The following is a 21,474-nucleotide window of genomic DNA, read 5'->3' as shown; positions in this document are numbered from 1 at the left end:
TGTATGCCCTATTATATAATTGACAGCATGAGATGAGATTTTAGCATTACACAGAAGTTTTTCTTTTAAACAGTGCTTCTACTAGGCATGTTTTGTCTTGCCCTTTGCAACCCATGTTTGTGGAAGGCCATCAGTAGAGGTTTGCCGCAGGTTAAGGAGGAGCCTGGGGACCACATGATTCCTGGAAGCTACCCACCCGAACAGCCTAAAAAGCGGGGCCGTAAAAAAAAAACCATCGAGACTGCAGCCCACGCACCATCTGACTACAGCCCTGCAACTATTGGGATGCACCCACCACAGCCCCCAATGCAACACCAGCGCCTCCAACCAGTGCACCACCTGTCCAATAACCACATGGCACCACAGCAGCAGCAGCAACAGCAGCCAGTACACCTTCATTCCCAACAGCAGCAGCACGAGGTCGGCCCCTCGGATGAACAGCAGCAGATGGACTACCACAGCACTACGGGCGGCTACTACAATGCGCAGTACAATCAGCAACGGCTGGTCCAGCAACCACTACAGTTCTACCAGGATGGCTTCCCAGACGTTCACCCACCCCCACAGCATGGCACCCAGTCGTATTGCCAGTGGAGCGGCGGGGCACAGCAGCCCTTGGAGTACGCGTGTGAGCAGCCAGCCGAGCCAAGCCCACCAGGGTCCAACTGGGCATACCCATCAACCTATTCGGAGGACCTCTGCCGTGCTGCAGAGTTCCCGTCCTGGCTCAAGCAGGAGCCACTGGACTCCTGCGAGACTGGGGGCGGCTACTGCTGAAAGCTGTTCACTCAGGTCAGGCTCATTAGTGATGCACTTTTACTGGTTGGCCAGAATGCATTGGGTCACCCGGACAGTTATCAGGCACTATGCACTAGTAAAAAGCTTATCTTTTTAAAGTGGTGAACTGATTTATTTGCCCCAAATAACTGGACCTATAAACTTAGGCTACTAATGTTTGGTTTGACAAAAGGTGGCATTATAAGAGTATACCACCATAACTCGTTCATTTTGGTAGCGTCGTTGTAGTCCAACCTTCATTTTTCTGCTATACAGTTAACGTCTGATTTTTTGTGGACTCCCTAGGGACTGCGAAAACGTTCGAAAAATCGGGCAGTCCAAAAAAATGAATGCATGCCTTTTACTGCCCCCAAGGGCTCAAATTGCCACACGCAAGTCCAAAATTGCTCTGAAGGCCTTCCAGTACACTTATTATGCTTAACAGTGTGCACGCTGTGATAGGAAACAGCATCTGCACGTGTTTATAATTAAGGAATACATACTTTGACCCGTGACAATCTGCCTTTTCATTTTCCTGTGCCCTCTGCCGCACGCCGCTGAAAACATCTTGAAAGGGTCCCAGGGCTTTCGCCAGTTGATTTGTGTACCTGTGCCCACGTTGAGTGTGCATCGATTTCGCATTTTGTGGATCGCGAATCATTATTAATGGTTTCTTCAGCACAGCATGTCATTCCTGGAAACCATATAGCACTAACCGACTACTGGGTGAGCAGGCCTGAGTGCGCTGTTCTGCAAACAGTGCAGTCGATAAAGGTACCCAGAGTTCCGTTTGCTGACATAGCTGCCTTGGAATTTGTCGCTGATTTGCGGACTTGGCACTTGCTTTCTTTTATTCCTTTTACACATTATTTAGACATATTGCATATTCAAGAAGTCTTCGAGCGCAGCCTTCTGTATCGAATTTATCAAACCTGTGCATTTGTTTGCATTGATATCTACAGCCGCAGATCGTTGTTATCGTCAAATATTGTAGGCAAGGTGCATCGCTGATATGAGATATTGTCAAAATGAGGAAAACATACATATTTGTGCATATGTGCCATGTTGTTCCACCCTGAGATGAGCCAGCATGAGTGACCGAACCACTTACACAATGGCAACTGTTATCCAGATGCATATATCACGGGCTGTTAATTTGTTACTGATTCTCACTTTTCTTTTACTACATCATACTTACAATTTGCGCTTGCCATAGAGCATTATTAAAGAAAAGTGTGCTTACATAAGTGCTCATTTATAGGCCGTGTTCTCTCGCGAAAACGCGCAGATGTCATCACTCACACAGTGTTGGTTTAACTGAGCAAGGCGGTTGTTTATGCTGCTGTACCGAATGCACTGTCTCTTTTTTGCCGTTTGATGCAGAGGCAAACAGTGCCTCTCTGAAATTAAGAAATGTGCCGGCAAAGCAACGCATACAGACTCACCTATATATGTAGCGAATGCGATCGACGGCCTACAGGTATGTTGACGTACAGATGTTGGCACAGCGCTGTATCGCCGCTTGCCGCTTATTGTGTACGCGCCTTGCGAAGTGAAGTGTAGTTGAGTTCAAATCGCTAGGATTAGAACTAAACTATAAAAGCAGTTCCGTTCGACTTAGCTGCTTACATTCCAGTTCAGGTACGCCGGTAGCGGATGCAGAAACTCGACGTCGCCAGGCTTAATCTTTGCTGAACAGGATCGACATTGGCTCAAACTTTATGGGCACTGCTTAAAGAGGTTAAAGCTTGTGCATTTCAACTTAGTAGGCGTGTTTGACTTGTTTTGAGCATGATTGATTATATATACAAGTGAAGATGCTGTCGCTATTGTGTTGTCTGTTCGACGGCTAATCGTACGGGGTTTGGTCGAACGATGGTTGGCACGCTGATTTTGCCGGTGCCGTCGACAAGAAAGCCCATCGCAGTACAACACATGCTTGTCAGTTGCATCGTTGTCGACCTGGTATGATAAAATCGCTTCAGTGACTCACAATAGCCGGTCAATTGTTGGCGTTGTGGGGATGCGCAACTCTCACGCATCCGCTGATATGTTGTTTTCCCGCACGGCTCACGTGGCCTGGCGCCTGCGGCAAGACAAGGCGCTCTCTCTTGGGTTCGAGATCGTCAAGCGGTGCGGACGTGTCGTGCCGCACGTGCGCCGACCCATGCTTCTGCGTGACTGTCTCGCGTGGCCGCCTTCGAACGCGCCACCGTTCGTGTGACCGTACACGCGAATGACCAGGCGTTGGGATCCAGCATGGGGTGAACATATTCGCTCGCTATCCGGTCGCGGTGAGTCGGACTTCTAGATTTGTTGCACACCCATCGGCATGTTTTGTGGATAGCAACTCGGCTAGCAGGCATTGATCTATGAAAGGTGCAATAAATGCCCTTGTGATTGTTTGCACTACTGTGTTGTCGTTCCTTTGTCCCAAGAGTACGGAGGAGAACCCCACAGCGTGAATGCCTTGTTGGTCTTGTATTGACCAAGTGTTACCGTGCCTTATGAGTACATGAAGTCAGGCACGCGCTGCCACCACCACATGAGGACTGACACTGCAAGAAGACTTCGTCAGCAACACAATGTGTTTAATTGTTGCCCATGTGTAACGCACAGGTTTTTCATTAAATTTGCTAGCCACCAATGAAAGGCGGCAACTACCTGGCTCATGATGCAGTCCGGACAACTCGGACGAAGCCTTGGCCGCTTTCTGTTTTAAAGTGGAGTTGCAGTTTTACGCTAAAGACATTTTTGGCACTGCACCAACGTCGAGCTACCAGTACAGTTTTAACGCGGTACATGGCACGAGTGTTTGCAGCAGCATGCGTCCAAGCACTTTTATTTTCTGTGGGGGAATGGACATTTCGGTGCGTGGCCACATGCATTACCCTTCCAAAACGTTTCGTGACTAATCCGCTAGGGCAGGGTGCTTGCGCCGTCGCGCCATGAGAAAGGCAGATTGCCCCTTCCCACTCTTGGTGTGCTTCACTGCAATACTTTATGTATGCTTCATTGTTTAACACTGCTGTATTGAGGCGAAGCTGATTTTCAGGAACTGGCATTATGCAACGTGCCGTGCTTCCCGAGCTTCCAAGACATTGACGAGGATTACAAATGCGGAGTCGGCGCCATTACTAACAGCGATGAATTGGTTCAGTGGAAAACACGGCATCGAACAGAACGAAGCTTGGTAGCGAATGTCGAAGTAGCTGGGCCTAGCGTTGCCGCATTGGTGGCTACGTCTGCCAGTGGATCTGTGTGCAAGAGCACCAGTTAGAGGAAGCGAGATAAAATGGCGGTGGTGGGCAATACGATTAGTGCCGTTTCGGACCTATGGTCATGGCATAAGGTCCGTAAAATCAGACGGCGAAGGTTTTCTGCGTCCGAAATTTCAGACGTTTTTTTTGCTCCATGGGTTACATGGCGGTGCCGCAAAAGCGTCCGAATTAATGGGCATGTTCAAAGAATCGGTCATTGACTGCATATAGAGTCTGTTGGTTCTAGTAGAACAATACCCAGCCTCGCTCTGAAAAGCCATTTATTTTCAGCTGTGGTGCACATTCATTCCCTCTACAGTTACTGCCCTTGATGGAAGGGAGCCATCCTGACAGAACAGACAATGAAAATCGCAAGGTGGCTTGAGCCATTCGAAATTGACAGTTTAACATCCTTGGTGGAAGTTGTCAGCAAGCAGCATGAGAAGCTCAGTCATGTAGTTGACAGGTGACATTTGCTTGATGACACAATAGGGGCCATGATAATTTGAAGCCACTCAATCAGCTAGGTGAGGATGAGGGCACAGTGAGGCTTCTGACGCTGCTGACTGGCACAAGTAAGCACCCTCGGAAAGGGTGGTTAAGCCATTAACAAGGCAGTACTGAAGAATAGCACCTATTGTACTAGAAGGTTTTCATCCATACAGAGGGAATGTGTGGGCAAAAGGCAGTGGTAGTCTGTCTATGTGGTATTATTTTATGCCTAGGTCACAAATGTAAGAGTGGAGTCCCAGTTGCTGAGGTCAGAGGCAACACACATTGTTAACTTGTGACCAGCGGTCTGGTTAAAATGTTCAGGCATGTCGTTGTGCTGCAGATGGTGCGCAGTTGTGGTACCCTGAATGACATTGCCAACTATGAAAAGTATTCACATTGTAAAAGTGATTCTAAGACATCCAGGAGAAAAAAATCAGCCTTAATCATTGAGCGATTCTTAGGCCACTGCATGTAGTGATCCAGAATTATCAATAGTACTCAACTTATAGTTTATTAAGGCGAAAGCCTTGGATGACTCATGGGTAGAAAAATTGGCTGTCCGACATCGCACCAAAATTCAATAATACCAAATAGTATGGTGCCACAATTGGTGGTTAAACCTACGCCCATTGGTAGGAGTTGAACCCGCGACATTTGTTGTTAATGAAGGCAAAGCTAACTAAGGCATAGTTAACTAAGATAGAGTTAATTAAGCCACTCGAACCCACAACCTTTGGTGGGAGTCGAACCTTCGACTTTTAGTGAAAGTTGAACCCACGACCTCTGATGTTAACTCTTTCTGTACCACGCCCATAGGGCATTGTTAGCCCATTAACGATGATTTGAAGTGCTGCTTTTGAGACCTTTCGTGCTGTTCACGGACACACTGCACTATCGGACATAAAGGAGGAGAACTATAGTTTTTCATTTTTTAAGCAGTTTGCTTTTTTCCCCCAGGCAGTGATTCTTGAACGCTTTACGAAGTTCTTGCAATCATCAAAGTAGAAAGAAAAAATGGTCGCCCGCTATTGATGGTTTGAAATGCCACTTTTGAGACCTGTGCCGCTCATGGACACCCTGCATCATAGGACGTGAAAGAGGAGAACTAAATTTTTGTTTTCTAAGCAGTTCGCTTTTTCCCCGCTAGGCACTAATATTTTAACATGCTCCAAAGCTTTGTGATCATCAAAGTAAAAAGCGAAAATGGCCGCCTCTAGGAGCGGCGCGCACACTTCGAAAGATCAAAGATGTCGTGATCCTGCTGCATCTGCAGCTGATTTTATTGATGAATTGAGCTGCAGCGATTTGAGGATGCTACCTTTTCGTTGGACTTTGAATCAGAGAGCGACAGCAATGCAAGCCAGCCCGGAACATCGGCGGCCACAGCCCGCACACCATTCTGGCAATTTATTATAACTTCTTTTATGACATACATCTCGTTACTAAAGCTTTTATGCGTGAAAAGTGCATTCATTCTACTTTTTGTTTATGTATAACATAAAATATAAAGTGCAGTAGTTCCTTCAGAAAAAAAAAATCTCGTGTAACCTCCAAAAAACACCTACTTTCCCAATGGTTTGGAAATAGTTAATTAGGGCAAATTTAATTAAGACAGGTAATTAAGGTGTGGCTAATTAGGACACAACCTTTGGTGGAAACAATATGAAGTAACAATGCATTCAAATGAGAATGCCAAGTAGTTTAATTAATGTCTCGTGATTGTGCAGGGTTTTGCCTTCATCATCTTCAGCATATGCTAAATTGACTGCCAACTTTTTTATTTATTATTTCATTTATTTATTACTGAAAACTTGTAGTGCCATACAGGCATTATTGCAGGAGGGGAATACAAGCAATAAGTACAAAAAAAGAAAAGAGAATGAGTTTTGCCTCAAAATGTATACAACACTACGACATCAGTATAAGTATTCATACAAATACACAAACAAAGAATAAGTAACCAGAAAAAGAGTACCATACATTCAAAAATCACATAACCAGTAATCACACCTGTGTACATATACGCTAGAATAGCTACAAAGCATATGAAACATGCAGAGTCCTTCAGTATACAGGTTATTGATTTCCTTGTAGAAGTGTTTGACTGTAGTGGAAGTAAAAATTTTCTTCAAGGAAGATCTTCTATGTACGCTCTCTGCTACTATGCGTGGCCATGATAATCTCATCACAGGAAAGCTGGGTTGTGTCGCTGAAGCCTGCCATTTAGGTAAAAAAAGCTTTGTTTCAGCCATCTGGATGCAGCACGTGTGTTGGTATGTACCAACATGCTGCCTTTGTTCAATATTGTTACGTAGGAAGACGCAGACGAAAAGCTATGTACAAGTATATTTACAAGAAAATACGCTGCACTTGGCCAAGAGGCAACAGCCCGCGCTAGCTTCTAATCGCTGTCGTCGTCTTCACTCTGCTCGCCTTTTCGTGATCGCACATATTGTTCCGTAGCACCCCCGGCTGCAAAAGCGCCGTCCCGAAGTGACTAAAGATCGGACTCGGAAGCAGTGTAGTAGGCCTTGAGCCTACTGACATAAATGACATCACTAGATGCCGGAGGAGAGGACGAGGTTGAACCCACAGGAGCAATTTTGTAAGTCACAGGCGTCACCTGGCGCAGCACGCGGTAGGGCCCTGTGTAGCGAAAGGAGCTTCTCTGAAAGTCCGACGTGACGGGAGGGCGACCACAGGAGCACGAGCGCACCAGGCGAAAACTGTACCTCACGATGGCGGGCGTTGTACTGACACTGCTGAGTGGTTTGTGAGGCTGTCAGTCGAGCACGGGCAAGCTGGCATGCATGGTCGGCGAGGGCGTCGCGCGCATACTCGCTTGTTGAGATCGCAGCAGGAGGAAGTGCCGTGTCTAGGGGCAAGGTAGGTTCGCGACCGTACAGTAGGTAAAATGGAGAAAATCCGGCGGTGTCGTGCCGGGAAGAATTGTACGCAAATGTTACGTAAGGAAGGGCAATGTCCCAGTCAAGGTGGTCTTTTGAAACGTACTTGGAGAGCATATCGGTAAGAGTACGGTTTAACCGCTCTGTCAGGCCATTGGTTTGAGGATGGTATGAGGCAGTCAGTTTGTGTCGAATGGAGTAGGAATGCACAATGTCAGCGATAACTTTCGAGAGGAAGTTTCGACCACGGTCAGTTGTCGCGGGGCGCCATGAAGCAAGATAATGTCACGCAAGAGAAAGTCCGCAACATCAGTGGCGCAACTGGTAGGGAGAGCCCGAGTGATAGCGTATCGGGTGGTGTAATCAGTCGCGACAGCTACCCATTTGTTCCCAGAGGATGACGTGGGAAAAGGACTGAGCAGGTCTAATCCAACACGAAAGAACGGTTCCACAAGGACAGTGATCGGCTGGAGATGACCGGCAGGTAGCACCTGAGGTGTTTTCCGACGCTGGCAGGGATCACAGGCAGAACATATCATCGAACGGAGCAAGCGAGACCAGGCCAATAGAAGCGGCGGCGGACGCGGTCGTACGTGTGGGTTACCCCAAGATGTTCTGCAGTGGGTGCGTCATGCATCTCAAAGAGCACAGTCTGTTGTAGCTGTTTTGGCACGACAAGAAGAAGATCAGAGCCGTCAGGGAGGAAGTTCCTTCGATACAGAATGCCGCCCTGGAGGACATATTGGCGAACGGATGCGTCGGTAGGTGTAGAGCGCAGACGTTGATAAGTGCTCGCAGCGATAGGTCTCGGTACTGCTCATCGGCGATGTAAGTGAAGGCAGACACAGAGAAAATGCCGTTGGCGCTACAACTGTCGGCGTCATCAGGCTCGTCGATCGGGTAGCGAGACAGGCAGTCAGCGTCCTTGTGTAGTCGGCCAGATTTATAGGTGGCAGTATACGAATATTCTTGGAGGCGTAAGGCCCAGCGACCAAGTCTTCCTGTAGGATCTTTCAGTGAGCATAACCAGCAAAGCGCATGATGGACTGTGACAACGGAAAAGGATCGGCCATATAAGTATGGGCGGATGTTCGCAACCGCCCAAACTAGGGCCAGACACTCACGCTCAGTGATGGAATAGTTGCGCTCTGCGGCTGAGAGGAGCCTGCTGGCGTAAGCGATAACACGGTCGTGGCCACGCTGGCATTGTGCCAGTACTGCGCCAATTCCATGACCGCTGGAATCAGTACGGACTTCGGAAGGCGCAGAAGGATCGAAATGGGCCAGAACGGGAGGCGTTGTGAGAATGTCGATTAGATGTGAGAATGCAGAGGCCTTGTTATTGCCCCACTGGAAAGGGGCGCCTTTTTTTCAAAAGCTCGGTTAGTGGTCGTGCTATGGCGGCGAAATTTCTCACGAAACGGCGGCAGTACGAACATAGGCCGATGAAACTGCGCACATCCTTGACACACCTCGGAACGGGGAGTGCGCAACAGCATGGATCTTGCTTGGGTCTGGTTGCACTCCGTTCGCGTCAACGAGATGTTCAAGGACGGTAATCTGGCGATGGCTGAATTGACACTTCGATGCGTTGAGTTGCAGACCGACTTGACGAAAAATGTCCAGGACTGCTGAGAGGCGCTCGAGCTGCGTAGTGAACGTTGGGGAGAATACGACAACGTCGTCCAAGTAGCACAGGCACGTGGACCATTTGAAACCGTGAAGAAGGGAGTCCATCATGCGTTCAAAATTGGCAGGGGCGTTACATAGACCGAACGGCATCACTTTGAATTGATAAAGACTGTCGGGTGTTACAAAAGCAGTCTTCTCGTGGTCGAGATTGTCCATGGCAATCTGCCAGTAGCCGGAGCGAAGGTCAATAGAGGAGAAATAGTGAGCACCGTGGAGGCAGTCAAGGGCATCGTCAATCCGAGGTAGGGGATACACATCCTTTTTGGTAACCCTGTTAAGGTGCCGATAATCCACGCAAAAGCGCCATGAGCCATCCTTCTTTTTGACCAGTACAACAGGTGACGCTCATGGACTATATGATGGTTCAATAATGTTCTTGGCAAGCATATTGCGAACTTCTGCTTGAATAACTTGACGCTCAGCTGGTGACACTTGATACGGGCGGCGATGAATAGGAGGGGCATCGCCGGTATTAATGCGATGTTTGACAGCTGTAGTTTGGGCCAAAGGATGATCGTTAAAGTAAAAAATATCGTGGTAGGAAAACAGAACGCGGTAGAGTTCATGAGCGTGCTCGGAAGGCAAGTCGGGCACAATCATTTTCTGTAAGTCAGCGATGGTAGAGGAGTATCGGATGAAGTGTCGTCTTCTGCAATGGATGCTACTGAGTGATCCTCGAATGAGCAAAGCTGGGCCAGAGACATCTCGCGTGGCAGCACTTGTGTCGTCAAGCCAAAGTTGACCACTGGCAGGCAGACGCAATTCGCCGTAATAGATAAAACTGTATGAGGTACTGTGATCCCGTGTGTAATGAGGACGTCTTGCATAGGAGCCGCGATGTAGTGACCGTCGGGGACTGGTGGGGATGACACTAGGTCAGCGTAGGTCAGTGCCGAAGGTGGCAAGCGAACGAAGTCGACGGAACTGAGGCGACTGGGGTGTGGTTCAGCAGGATCCAGAACAGGCAGGTCAAGGTGGAGAGTACTAGCGCAACAATCAATGAGAGCAGAATGTGCGGAGAGGAAGTCTAAGCCGAGGATGATGTCGTGGGGACAGTGGGCGATGACTGTGAATAGCACGACTGTTGAGCGATCAGCGAAGGAGACGCGGGCGGTACACATACCAATTACGGGGGCTGTTCCGCCATCGGCGACACGGACAACAGGCGTGGCAGGCGTGAGAATTTTCTTGAGCCGGTTACGAAGGTCAGCGCTCATTACGGACAAATGCGCCCCAGTGTCTATGAGTACAGACACAGAAACACCATCGACTTGCATGTCAAGAAGGTTCAGATGAGTGGGCAACGTCAGTAAAGGATTTGGCGGTGTAGGGAGCAATGCAGCGTCACCTCGAGGCACTGCATCGTCTAGTTTTCCGGCTGGGAGCGGCGTCCAAAGGGAGTCGGCGAATAGGAGCGACGGGGCTGGGGAGAGCGAGATTGTCGTCGTTGGGGAAAAGGCGAACGAGAATAGGAGCGGTTTGGTGCAGGAGAATCAGCGGCGGCATTATCGGAGCATGCGGCATAGGGACGAGAAGGGCCACCTTGAGGGTGAGAGTAGGCAGTATAAGTAGACCGGGTTGGGGAACTCCAGCGGCTGTGACAGTGCCGAGAAATGTGCCCGATTCGATGGCAGTGGAAACAAATGGGCTTGTCGTCAGCAGTGCGCCATTCAGATGGGTTGTGGAAATGTGGTGGGTAAGAAGATGTGGGACGGGGCGGAATCGAAGAAGCCGGGCGGGTACTATCAGGACGATGGGCCGAGCAGATGGTGTGAAGACCCATGTTTTTGAACTCTTGGCGGACAACAGCCTGGATCAGTGAGACCGTAACTGCAGATGTGTTGGTGGGACTGGAGTCGAAGGCAGCCGAATAGGCGGCCTCGATCTCACGCCGGACGATCCTGGTAACATCGGCAGTGTTGTTGGGACGAGGAGTGTCGGCACAGGAAGATGCCGCTGGGGTGTTGGGCAGACGGGCAAACTGTTGGTCAATACGTCGGCTTTTAGCGAGTTCCAGGCGGTGGCACTCTTTTATAACAGCATCCACCGTCGCTACGTTGTTGCAAACGAGCAAGTTGAAGGCGTCATCGGCAACGCCTTTGAGGATGTGGGCAACCTTGTCTGACTCAGTCATGTGGGTGTCAACTTTGCGGCACAGAGCCAAGACGTCCTGAATTTCCGTGACATAGGGCTCTGTTGACGTCTGCACCCAGCCGGAAAGCGCCTTCTGCGCCGCAAGTTGGTGACCGTAGGGGTTGACAAACAAGTCTCGAAGCTGTGTCTTAAGTGAATCCCAACTGGTGAGCTCATCTTCGTGTGTGCGATACCAAACTCTAGGTGTGCCACCGAGGTAAAAGACTACGTTGGCGAGCATAATAGTAGGGTCCCACCGGTTATTGCGGCTGACGTGTTCATACAGGCTGATCCAGTCATCGACGTCTTCCCCATGTTTGCCCGAGAATACGCCAGGATCACGGGGAGCGGGGGGAGTGATGTAGGTTGTCGAAGTGGCAGCAGGTGTCGGAGCCGGCGGAGTCGGCTTGTCGTCGCCGGGAGCCATGAAGGAAGGCTCGAAGTACCGTCCACTGCGAAGCTCCGTGACGAGGTACAGGGAACGTCCACCTCCACCAGATATGTTACGTAGGAAGACGCAGACGAAGAGCTATGTACAAGTATATTTACAAGAAAATACGCTGCGCTTGGCCAAGAGGCAACAGCCCGCGCTAGCTTCTTATCGCCGTCGTCGTCTTCACACTGCTCGCCTTTTCGTGATCGCACATATCGTTCCGTAGCAATATTTAAGATTAGCAGCTACAGTCGAACCTAAATAAATCGAACCCACGTATATCGAATTATTAATTAGATCAAACATATCTGACATTCCCTTGGAAATCCCATGGAAAAGTATAGCATTTTGTGAGGCATAAATTAAACTCCCCTTCACTGCCACATCGAATATATTGAATGCTGCTTCACACTGTGTATCAAATGGGTCATGGTCAAAGAAACAAACAACACGTGTGTCAACGCAACAGTGAACTGCTATGTTTATTTCGCTTGGTAGGTTATACCAGAACGAGGGCAAGGGGGTTAATGGAAATATAGGCACCTGTAGTTCAACAATGTATAGATGGCTTGTGCTTGTTAACCTGATATGATACATCTTCCCTTCACCGCCGTTGCCTTGTCTGCTGGAAGTTTTGATCATATCCCAGGTGTTCAGGAGGACGGGTTTGATGCAGCGACTTTCATTGTGGCAGAACTGGTTGTGAAGGTGGCTGTCGAGAACTTGCCACTGATGCACTTGACAAGCTGGATGTGCGAGATTCTAGAGAGGCTGGAACCTGGTTTTAATCATAATCCTCTTCATCTGTAGTGTCCTCAAAAGGTTTTTTCATTGCCAAGAGGTGCTGCCGATTACAGCGTAAGGTGTTGCGGTCTTGTGTTTCCACGTAGAAGGAACGTGGTCCAGCTAATTCAAGCAGCTTTTTGTGCCCGGGCCGTCCCCTTTATACGAACGAGGTCATTGCATTTGAGGCTGGGAAGTGCACGTCTGCTGTGCTTGCTCTGTTTGTGCTTCCTCATTCGCGTGGCAGCAAGGGTCCGGTATGGGCATGCGCAGACATCTTCCTTTCAGCAGCTTCCCTAGCGACCGGCCATCCTCCAGTGGACTTGTTCTGTAATTTAGGCCACCAAGCCAAAAGCTTTAATTCACTGCCTTTGCTTTTTTTAGAATGCAATTAATTATCTGTACAGCTTTTTCAGCAAGACCATCCGAGTGTACCCTGGGCTCGATGTGATATATTTGAAATCATACTGCTGTGCGAATAATGCAAATTCATTACTGGCAAACTGTGGGCCATTCAGTATTTATACAAGCTTCGATAGGTATACCACAATGGTAAAAGATAGCTCCCAATTTTTGTATCACAGAACTGGCTGTGGTATTGGGCAATAGTTCCACGTCTGGAAAGTTTGACATTGATTCATAGGCAAACAGATAATGTACTGAAACTAATCAACACCAACACGGTACCAAACTTGTGTAGGTGCTCCACACAAGATTAGTGGTTATAACTGTTGCTTATACGCATAAGTCTGGCGCATACCAGACACTTGTGAACTAGCATTTCAATATCAGAATTTAGGTTTAGCCAGTATACTAGCTGTGCTGCTCTAGCTTTGCATTTTCCGATGCCGAGATGCCCTGCATGAATGTGCTTTAATATGTCCAAGCACATGCTACTTGGCGCTACAGCCTTAGTTCTTTTCAAAAGGATCCCTTTTACCACAGAGAGTTCGGAAGCAGCTGGCTTTAGCGGACCTTTCACAGCACACCCCTTCGTAAGCTTTTGTACTACCTGGTTGAGATATGTCACATTCGGTCTCACTTGCAAGTCTTGTAGCGGTTTTTCACTTACCGGTGCCAACACTATGGTGACTCCGTGAATTTCGACGTCACTTGTGGGCGAGGCTGTGTCATCTTCAGAAGCAAGTGCCTGGGAAAGCAAGTATGCCACAACCATCTGTTTTCCGGGAACAAAAGTTGAGGTGTAATCATATTTCAACAACTGCAAAAATAAATGCTGCACTCTTGGCAGCATATCGGCAATGGATTTTTTTATATGTAAATTAATGGGCGATGGTCACTCTCAAGAACGAACGGGTGACTGTATACAAAGCGATAAAACTTTTCGCATACGAAAACTAATGCCAGAGATTCCTTTTCAATTTGGGAATAGCGTTGCTCCAATTCGTTCAGAGCTCTTTAAGCATAGCCACAGGCCTCCAGGTACTTACATGACGTTGCATCAGCGCCAAGCTGACACCGTACTGCGAGGTGTCTGATGTAATCTTTATTTCTCTGTTGGGCTTGAAAATTGCTAGAAGTGGCGATTTACTAAGCTTTTTGCATAAACCTCCCACTCGCTCAGATGGTTGGGCGTTGAGTGAAAAACATCGTGTTTCAGCAACGAACGCAAAATGGAAGTGCGCGGGGAGAGTGAGGGTACATATTTTCCAAAGTAGTTGACAACGCCTAAGAGCCTCTGTACAGCTAGCTTGTTCTGTTGTGCTGGCATTTTCAGCACAGCTTCGACTAAAACAGGGTTAGGATGTATGCCCCTGTTGCTGATAATATCACCAAGAAATAAAACTTCCTCAATGCCAAACAAGCATTTTGACACGTAGAATGTCAGCCCTGCTTTTGCTGCTGCTCGTATTGCGTTTCTAAGCCTGTCATTGTGTTCTTCTCTGGTAGTGTCCCAAATGAACACATCTACATACAATCGCACACCAGGCAGGCCATTAACTATCTCATCAAGTGCCTTCTGAAACACTTAGCTTGCCAATGAAGTGCCAAAAGGCAGTCGAAGAAACCGATAACGGCCAAAGGGAGTTGTGAACATGCATATTTTGGAAGACAGCTCATCCTGAAGGATCTGATCAAATCCGGCCTTAGCGTCAAGGCGAGAAAATATCTTTGCACCTGACAGCTCCGCTTCTGTGTCTTCTCGGCAGGGCATCTGATAATACTTCCTTTTATGGCATTAATTTATTTTTCTTGGGTCCATGCATGACTGCAACCTGTTGTCTTTTTTAAGCATGATGACCAGTGAGTGGGCTCACCCAATCTATCAGGCATCTTTAAATGATGCCTTCCACTTCCATTATTGCACGCGATATTTTATACCAGAACGAGGAAACGGGGGTTAGTGGAAATAGCGGGCAAGGAAAGGCATGTGTAGTTCGAGGGTGCATAGATGGTGTTGCCTTATGTGATAGTTGACCTGTAGATAGTTGACTTGATTTGACACACACTGCACCCATGAAAGATACTGTCAAGGCATTGAATATGAAGGCAGCACACGTCATGCAGTTAAATTTAGCAAGATGCGTGTCTCAAAACATGGAACACTCGGGCAGCAAGGGTCTTATTTGTACTCTATAATGCCGGATTTCTTTCAGCAAGCTTTGTGTCACAATAGTGTAATGCGGTGAAGCATACTAATAGCAGAAAGAACTAAACACCCGGCAGTGAAGCAAGCTACCGGCGGCCCTTTGGTATAGGAAAGAGGATCACTGCACTGCTTTAAGAACATGAAAGGCCTCCCAGTCTTACACACGCACTCCACATGAAATCATCATCATCATCATCAGCCTGGTTATGCCCAGTGCAGGGCAAAGGCCTCTCCCATACTTCTCCAACAACCCCGGTCATGTACTAATTGTGGCCATGCCGTCCCTGCAAACTTCTTAATCTCATCCGCCCACCTAACTTTCTGCCGCCCCCTGCTACACTTCCCTTCCCTTGGGATCCAGTCCGTAACCCTTAATGACCGTCGATTATCTTCCCTCCTCATTACATGTCCTGCCCACGCCAATTTGTTTTTCTTGATTTCAACTAAGATGTCATTAACTCGCGTTTGTTCCCTCACCCAATCTGCTCTTTTCTTATCCCTTAACGTTACACCTATCATTCTTCTTTCCATAGCTCGGTGCGTCGTCCTCAATTTGAGTAGAACCCTTTTCGTAAGCCTCCAGGTTTCTGCCCCGTAGGTGAGTAGTGGTAAGATACAGCTATTATACACTTTTCTCTTGAGGGATAATGGCAACCTGCTGTTCATGATCTGAGAATGCCTGCCAAACGCACCCCAGCCCATTCTTATTCTTCTGATTATTTCCGTCTCATGATCCGGATCCGCCGTCACCACCTGCCCTAAGTAGATGTATTCCCTTACCACTTCCAGTGCCTCGCTACCTATCGTAAACTGCTGTTCTCTACCGAGACTGTTAAAGATTACTTTAGTTTTCTGCAGATTAATTTTCAGACCCACCCTTCTGCTTTGCCTCTCCATGTCAGTGAGCATGTATTGCAATTGGTCTCCTGAGTTACTAAGCAAGGCAATATCATCAGCGAATCGCAAATTGCTAAGGTATTCTCCATCAACTTTTATCCCCAATTCTTCCCAATCCAGGTCTCTGAATACCTCCTGTAAACACGCTGTGAATAGCATTGGAGAGATCGTATCTCTTTGTCTGACGCCTTTCTTTATTGGGATTTTGTTGCTTTCTTTATGGAGGACTACGGTGGCTGTGGAGCCACTAAAGATATCATTCAGTATCTTTACATACGGCTCGTCTACACACTGATTCCGTAATGCCTCCATGACTGCTGAGGTTTCGACAGAATCAAACGCTTTCTCGTAATCAATGAAAGCTATATAGTATAAGGGTTGGTCATATTCCGCACATTTCTCTATCACCTGATTGATAGTGTGAATATGATCTATTGTTGAGTAGCCTTTACGGAATCCTGCCTGGTCCTTTGCTTCACAGAAGTCTAAGGTGTTCCTGATTCTATTTGCGATTACCTTAGTAAATAGTTTGTAGGCAATGGACAGTAAGCTGATCGTTCTATAATTTTTCAAGTCTTTTGCATCCCCTTTCTTATGGATTAGGATTATGTTAGCGTTCTTCCAAGATTCCGGTACGCTCGAGGTCATGAGGCATTGCGTATACAGGGTGGCCAGTTTCTCTAGAACAATCTGTCCACCATCCTTCAAGAAATCTGCTGTTACCTGATCCTCCCCAGCTGCCTTCCCCCTTTGCATATCTCCCAAGGCTTTCTGTACTTCTTCCGGCATTACCTTTGGGATTTCGAATTCCTCTAGTATATTTTCTCTTCCATTATCATCGTGGGTGCCACTAGTACGGTATAAATCTCTATAAAACTCCTCAGCCACTTCAACTATCTCATCCATATTAGTAATGATATTGCCGGCTTTGTCTCTTAATGCATACATCTGATTCTTGCCAATTCCTAGTTTCTTCTTCACTGTATTTAGGCTCCCTCCGTTCCTGAGAGCATGTTCAATTCTATCCATATTATACTTCCTTATGTCAGCTGTCTTACGCTTGTTGATTAACTTTGAAAGTTCTGCCAGTTCTATTCTAGCTGTAGGGTTAGAAGCTTTCATACATTCGCGTTTCTTGATCAGATCTTTCGTCTCCTGCGATAGTTTGCTGTCTGCCTAATGGAGTTACCACCGACTTCCATTGTACACTCCTTAATGATGCCCACAAGATTGTCATTCATTGCTTCAACACTACGGCCCTCTTCCGGAGTTAAAGCCGAATACCTGTTCTTTAGCTTGATCTGGAATTCCTCTATTTTCCCTCTTACCGCTAACTCATTAATCGACTTCTTATGTACCAGTTTCTTCCATTCCCTCCTCAGGTCTAAGCTAATTCGAGTTCTTACCATCCTGTGGTCGCTGCAGCGCACCTTGCCGAGCACGTCCACATCTTGTATGATGCCAGGGTTAGCGCAGAGAATGAAGTCTATTTCATTTCTAGTCTCCCCGTTCAGGCTCCTCCACGTCCACTTCCGGCTATCCCGCTTGCGGAAGAAGGTATTCATTATCCTCATATTATTCTGTTCTGCAAACTCTACTAATAGCTCTCCCCTGCTATTCCTAGTGCCTATGCCATATTCCCCCACTGCCTTGCCTCCAGCCTGCTTCTTGCCTACCTTGGCATTAAAGTCGTCCACTAATGTAGCGTATTTAGTTTTCACTCTACCCATCGCCGATTCCACGTCTTCATAGAAGCTTTTGACTTCCTGGTCATCATGACTGCAGGTAGGGGCGTAGACCTGTACAATCTTCATTTTGTACCTCTTATGAAGTTTCACAAGACCTGCCACCCTCTCGTTAATGCTATAGAATTCCTGTATGTTACCAGCTATATTCTTATTAATCAGGAATCCGACTCCTAGTTCTCTTCTCTCCGCTAAGCCTCGGTAGCACAGGACATGCCCACTTTTTAACACTGTATATGCTTCTTTTGGACTCCTAACTTCTCTGAGCCCTATGATATCCCATTTACTGCCCTCTAATTCCTCCAATAGCACTGCTAGACTCGCCTCACTAGATAACATTCTAGCGTTAAACGTTGCCAGGTTGATATTCAATGGCACTCAATCTTTTCACTGAGTGGCTCTGGGCATGGGTGCGGTAAATTCCTGTTTTGCACATTCTCAGGAGGCTGTCTGAGATGTGTGGTGTTTTCAGATAAGCTTCAAGTATTTTATATTTCGACTTATTGAACTATTGGAATCCCCTTCCACTACCTCAGAGTTCAATATACAGTCAAACCCACTTATAACGGTACTTCATTAAAACTTCTTTCTGGGCGAGTTGGTGCAAACTTGACATAAAAATTGTAACAGCGCCAACACATACATCCACAAAGTAACAAGGACGAGACACAAGCGCTGACTGTCAACCAAATTTTATTGACGGAAGACAGATACCTTATATAAGGGGAAAGGCAGAAATTAAGGGGGAAGGGAGTCATACCACTCCCTTCCCCCTTCACTACTGCTGTTACAATTTTTATGACAAATAATGGTACTGGTTTTAACAAATCAGTTATATCAAGGAGAATCTGTGCACCGTCAACTTCTGTATATTTTCTATGGTGCAGTAACCTGCTTACTACGATGCCACCATGTCGCATTATCAGTTATAATGAAATCTGGCTACTAGGTGTCCGTGCCAAAAAGTAATGAAATGCAAAGTCCTTGAAAAGGAAAAAGAAAAAAAGAAATTAGGGCCGCTGCACGATGGCCCAGTGCCATAACAGCCACCGTTTGCTCATTTTCCAGCCTTCTTTGCATTACCGGTCTCATGCGCCTCTCTTCCCTCGCCTTTCCACCCCTCCTTACATGAATGGGCTGCACCCATAGTTCTATGCTGCACTACATAGAGCAACTGGATGCCTTGGAGAAGGATATCGGTGAGCTTCGTGCAAAGCAAACAAGGCCGACGGACATGGGGTTTTCTTCTGCAAGTCAATGAGAAGTACATGGGTGGTGAGATGCTTGTGGCAGTCTTGCCCCAGTGTTTGTTCTGGATTTCTCAAGCTGACAGGCTGCCACGGCAATGTTCTCGCATATTTTAAAAGGCCCCTTCTGAGGCCACCAAAGCGATGCCTCGGTGGAGCTCACATATCGCTTGCCGCCCTTGACCCCTCTTTGCAGTTGTTATAGCAGTGCCATTCTTTAACGGTGACAGCCATTGCTTGTTACGCACGATTGGAGCACCCAGGAAGCAGTTAAACGAGTGAACCCAGTCGGCAGCCGGATAGAGGAAGGCAGTTGGGTGGGGCACTGGCCTTCCCGCCATTATATTTTTCTCGCTACAGCTCTCTGATCCCCCTATTATGATTTTTTTTATTCATGCAACCCCGCGATAACAATTATTGATTATAACAATAGAATTTTTGTGGCACTTGAATATTGTTATAAGTGGGTTCGACAGAGGGAGAGAGAAATTTGTTTACAGAAAGGCAGCGGGGTTGGCCTGAGCTATAACTTGCCCTGGCCTGCTACCCTACACTGGGGAAGAGGGACGGGGAGGAAAAGGGCATATATACAAGGAGGTGCATATATACAAGTTCACAACGTTGTGGCCTCTTTAAAGCTGTGTGTCCAGCCCGGCGGCTTGCAGAAAGGCTATGGCGGTGCTGGTTATCAGGGCTGAACTGTTTGCGTTAGGCCGAGGACCTAAAATAAACTCGTCTGATTGTGGCCTTCTATCGACGTTTGCAATGAAAGAGACCAGTTTCTGTCGTTCTCGCGCATATGTAGGACAAACACAAAATATATGATCAAGTGTTTCTGGCAGCTGACAGTATTCAGTTCGGTCTAGTATCACTGCAACCTATCAGATGCCTATAACGTTATAGGCATAGAGGCATATAGGCGTTATAGATTCACCATGGTGTCGATTTCACTTAGTGCACACTAAGTGAAATCGACACCAAGGTGAATCTGGTGCACCATGTATGTTTGGCTTCTTTTGAACTTATGAGACATACAGAATATTATTTGTGGGTCCCATATATGCACCTTGTGTCGTCGATCGGGTTGGGTCCAGTGCTGCAACATAAGGTTGCATATTACGCAACGAAGTAAGGCATTTGTGTCTGTTTGTGAGAACAGAATGCGTACCTCAGAAGCATTATTTAAATCAGTTTTTGCTTCAGCATCTGCCTGTTCATTCTCTCATGCCACAGAGTGAAGGTACCTACTGAAAGGTGATATTATGGCCATTTCTATTTGTATGGTCGAAATGCTCTGTAATTCCTATAGCCGCTGGATAATATGGGCCCTGTCCGAGGACACAGTCAATGGTTTGAAGAGCTGGCTTGTAATCGCAGAATATCTACCATACACAAGGAGGCTCCTTGGAGAGAAATCAAAGAGCCTCCCGGATAGAATCAAGTTCTGTGGCAGTTGATGTTGATCTATGGTCTAGTTTGTGGGCTCACAGTACGTCTCCGCGCATGGCGTCGCCGAGTGGCCCCCGAGTAGTGGAGCCTCACGACGCGGCACGACGGCGCACGGCGATAGACCCACCGCAGGTTCGAGCACCGAGCCGAAAGACCTGGACGGCTCTGGCCGTACGCATGGGCGCTCTCCCAGGAACACACGGCGTCCAGGACAGTTAAGGCGTTTATTGATCACCAATGGCCAACATGTGCCAGACTGCACCCAAACACACGGAGTACACTCGGCGCCCGCGGTTCCCGATGGCGAGGAAGGCGGGTTACACGCCGCGTCGAACAATGGTTTACGAGCGCGGGCCGAAATGCGTTCGCAAACGCTACCTAGCGCTTCCCGTCACTGACAATGGTCTGCGACGGTTCGGACACGCAAAATGTGACGCACTGAGCGCCTGCGACTACCGCAAGGGCGGAACGCAAAGCCACTCAGCAAGTCACACTTACGCAAGCTAACAAAGCACGTGAACGTCCCCAGGCCGGGGCGTTGGGGACACAAATAGCTGGTCGTTCACGTACCTTGCAGCTTGCCTCTCGTGACCGGCGCTCGTCCCTCTCGCAGCACGACTCCCCCGCGCACCGCGATCGTCCCCAGTCGGGGCTTCTTCCCTACGTCACGCCCCACGACCCAATCGCAGGGCCGCGTAGCATGACGTCGTGGGACGCGGCCGCGGCGCCCGGGGAAAACGGCGCGCGGGTCGAGGGGCAGGCATTTGGGAGAGGTTTTCCTCGCAATGGCGAATAAGTCCGGAGCCTTAGGCACAGCAACGACTGCGCCCCGGTAGACCGAAGGAACTCCCACAAGTTTAAACCACCATGCGATGATTATATGTGGGATGACGAAGGCTGCAATGGAGGCATATAGTGTGACAGAGCCATTGGTATACACATGTACAGTATCTCTGTTCTCTGCATAAATGTGAAACAGGGTATGTTGCTTGAGGCTAATGGATAAAACGTATGACTTTTTTGCGATTCCAGGGATCTGCAGATTA

The 21,474-nt window shown here is 47.8% G+C and overlaps 2 protein-coding genes across 15 annotated transcripts in view; one reads left to right on the top strand and one right to left on the bottom strand.

Annotated features, from left to right (window-relative positions):
• Positions 1 to 21,474, top strand: part of LOC135917043 (G/T mismatch-specific thymine DNA glycosylase-like) — a 436,020-nt gene that overhangs the window by 270,630 nt on the left and 143,916 nt on the right. For 10 of the 12 annotated variants that reach the window (XR_010569158.2, XR_010569159.2, XR_010569157.2 and 7 more), the window contains one exon: positions 151 to 792. The exons of the other annotated variants lie outside the window; for them this stretch is intronic. Coding sequence is in view for 6 of the 10 variants with exons in the window: in XM_065450530.2 (XP_065306602.1) it covers positions 151 to 777 (627 nt within the window). In the remaining 4 variants the exon portion in view is untranslated. The remainder of the gene's footprint in view (positions 1 to 150; positions 793 to 21,474) is intronic. 12 annotated transcript variants of the gene reach the window in all.
• The window catches only part of LOC135917044 (uncharacterized), a 153,722-nt gene continuing 144,414 nt past the window's right edge, over positions 12,167 to 21,474 (bottom strand). For 2 of the 3 annotated variants that reach the window (XM_070539811.1, XM_065450537.2), the window contains 2 exons: positions 13,552 to 13,629; positions 12,167 to 12,807 (listed from right to left, as the gene is read on the bottom strand). In XM_070539811.1, the coding sequence (XP_070395912.1) occupies positions 12,712 to 12,807; positions 13,552 to 13,629 (174 nt within the window). In that variant the 3' untranslated portion in view covers positions 12,167 to 12,711. The remainder of the gene's footprint in view (positions 12,808 to 13,551; positions 13,630 to 21,474) is intronic. The other variant, XR_011515001.1, reaches the window with a different exon arrangement.

This window comes from Dermacentor albipictus, chromosome 6 (genome assembly GCF_038994185.2).
Source record: "Dermacentor albipictus isolate Rhodes 1998 colony chromosome 6, USDA_Dalb.pri_finalv2, whole genome shotgun sequence".
NCBI classification, from domain to species: Eukaryota; Metazoa; Arthropoda; class Arachnida; order Ixodida; family Ixodidae; genus Dermacentor; species Dermacentor albipictus.
The sequence above is the reverse complement of the archived record's forward strand: the minus strand, read 5'-3'. Positions and strand labels throughout refer to the sequence as shown.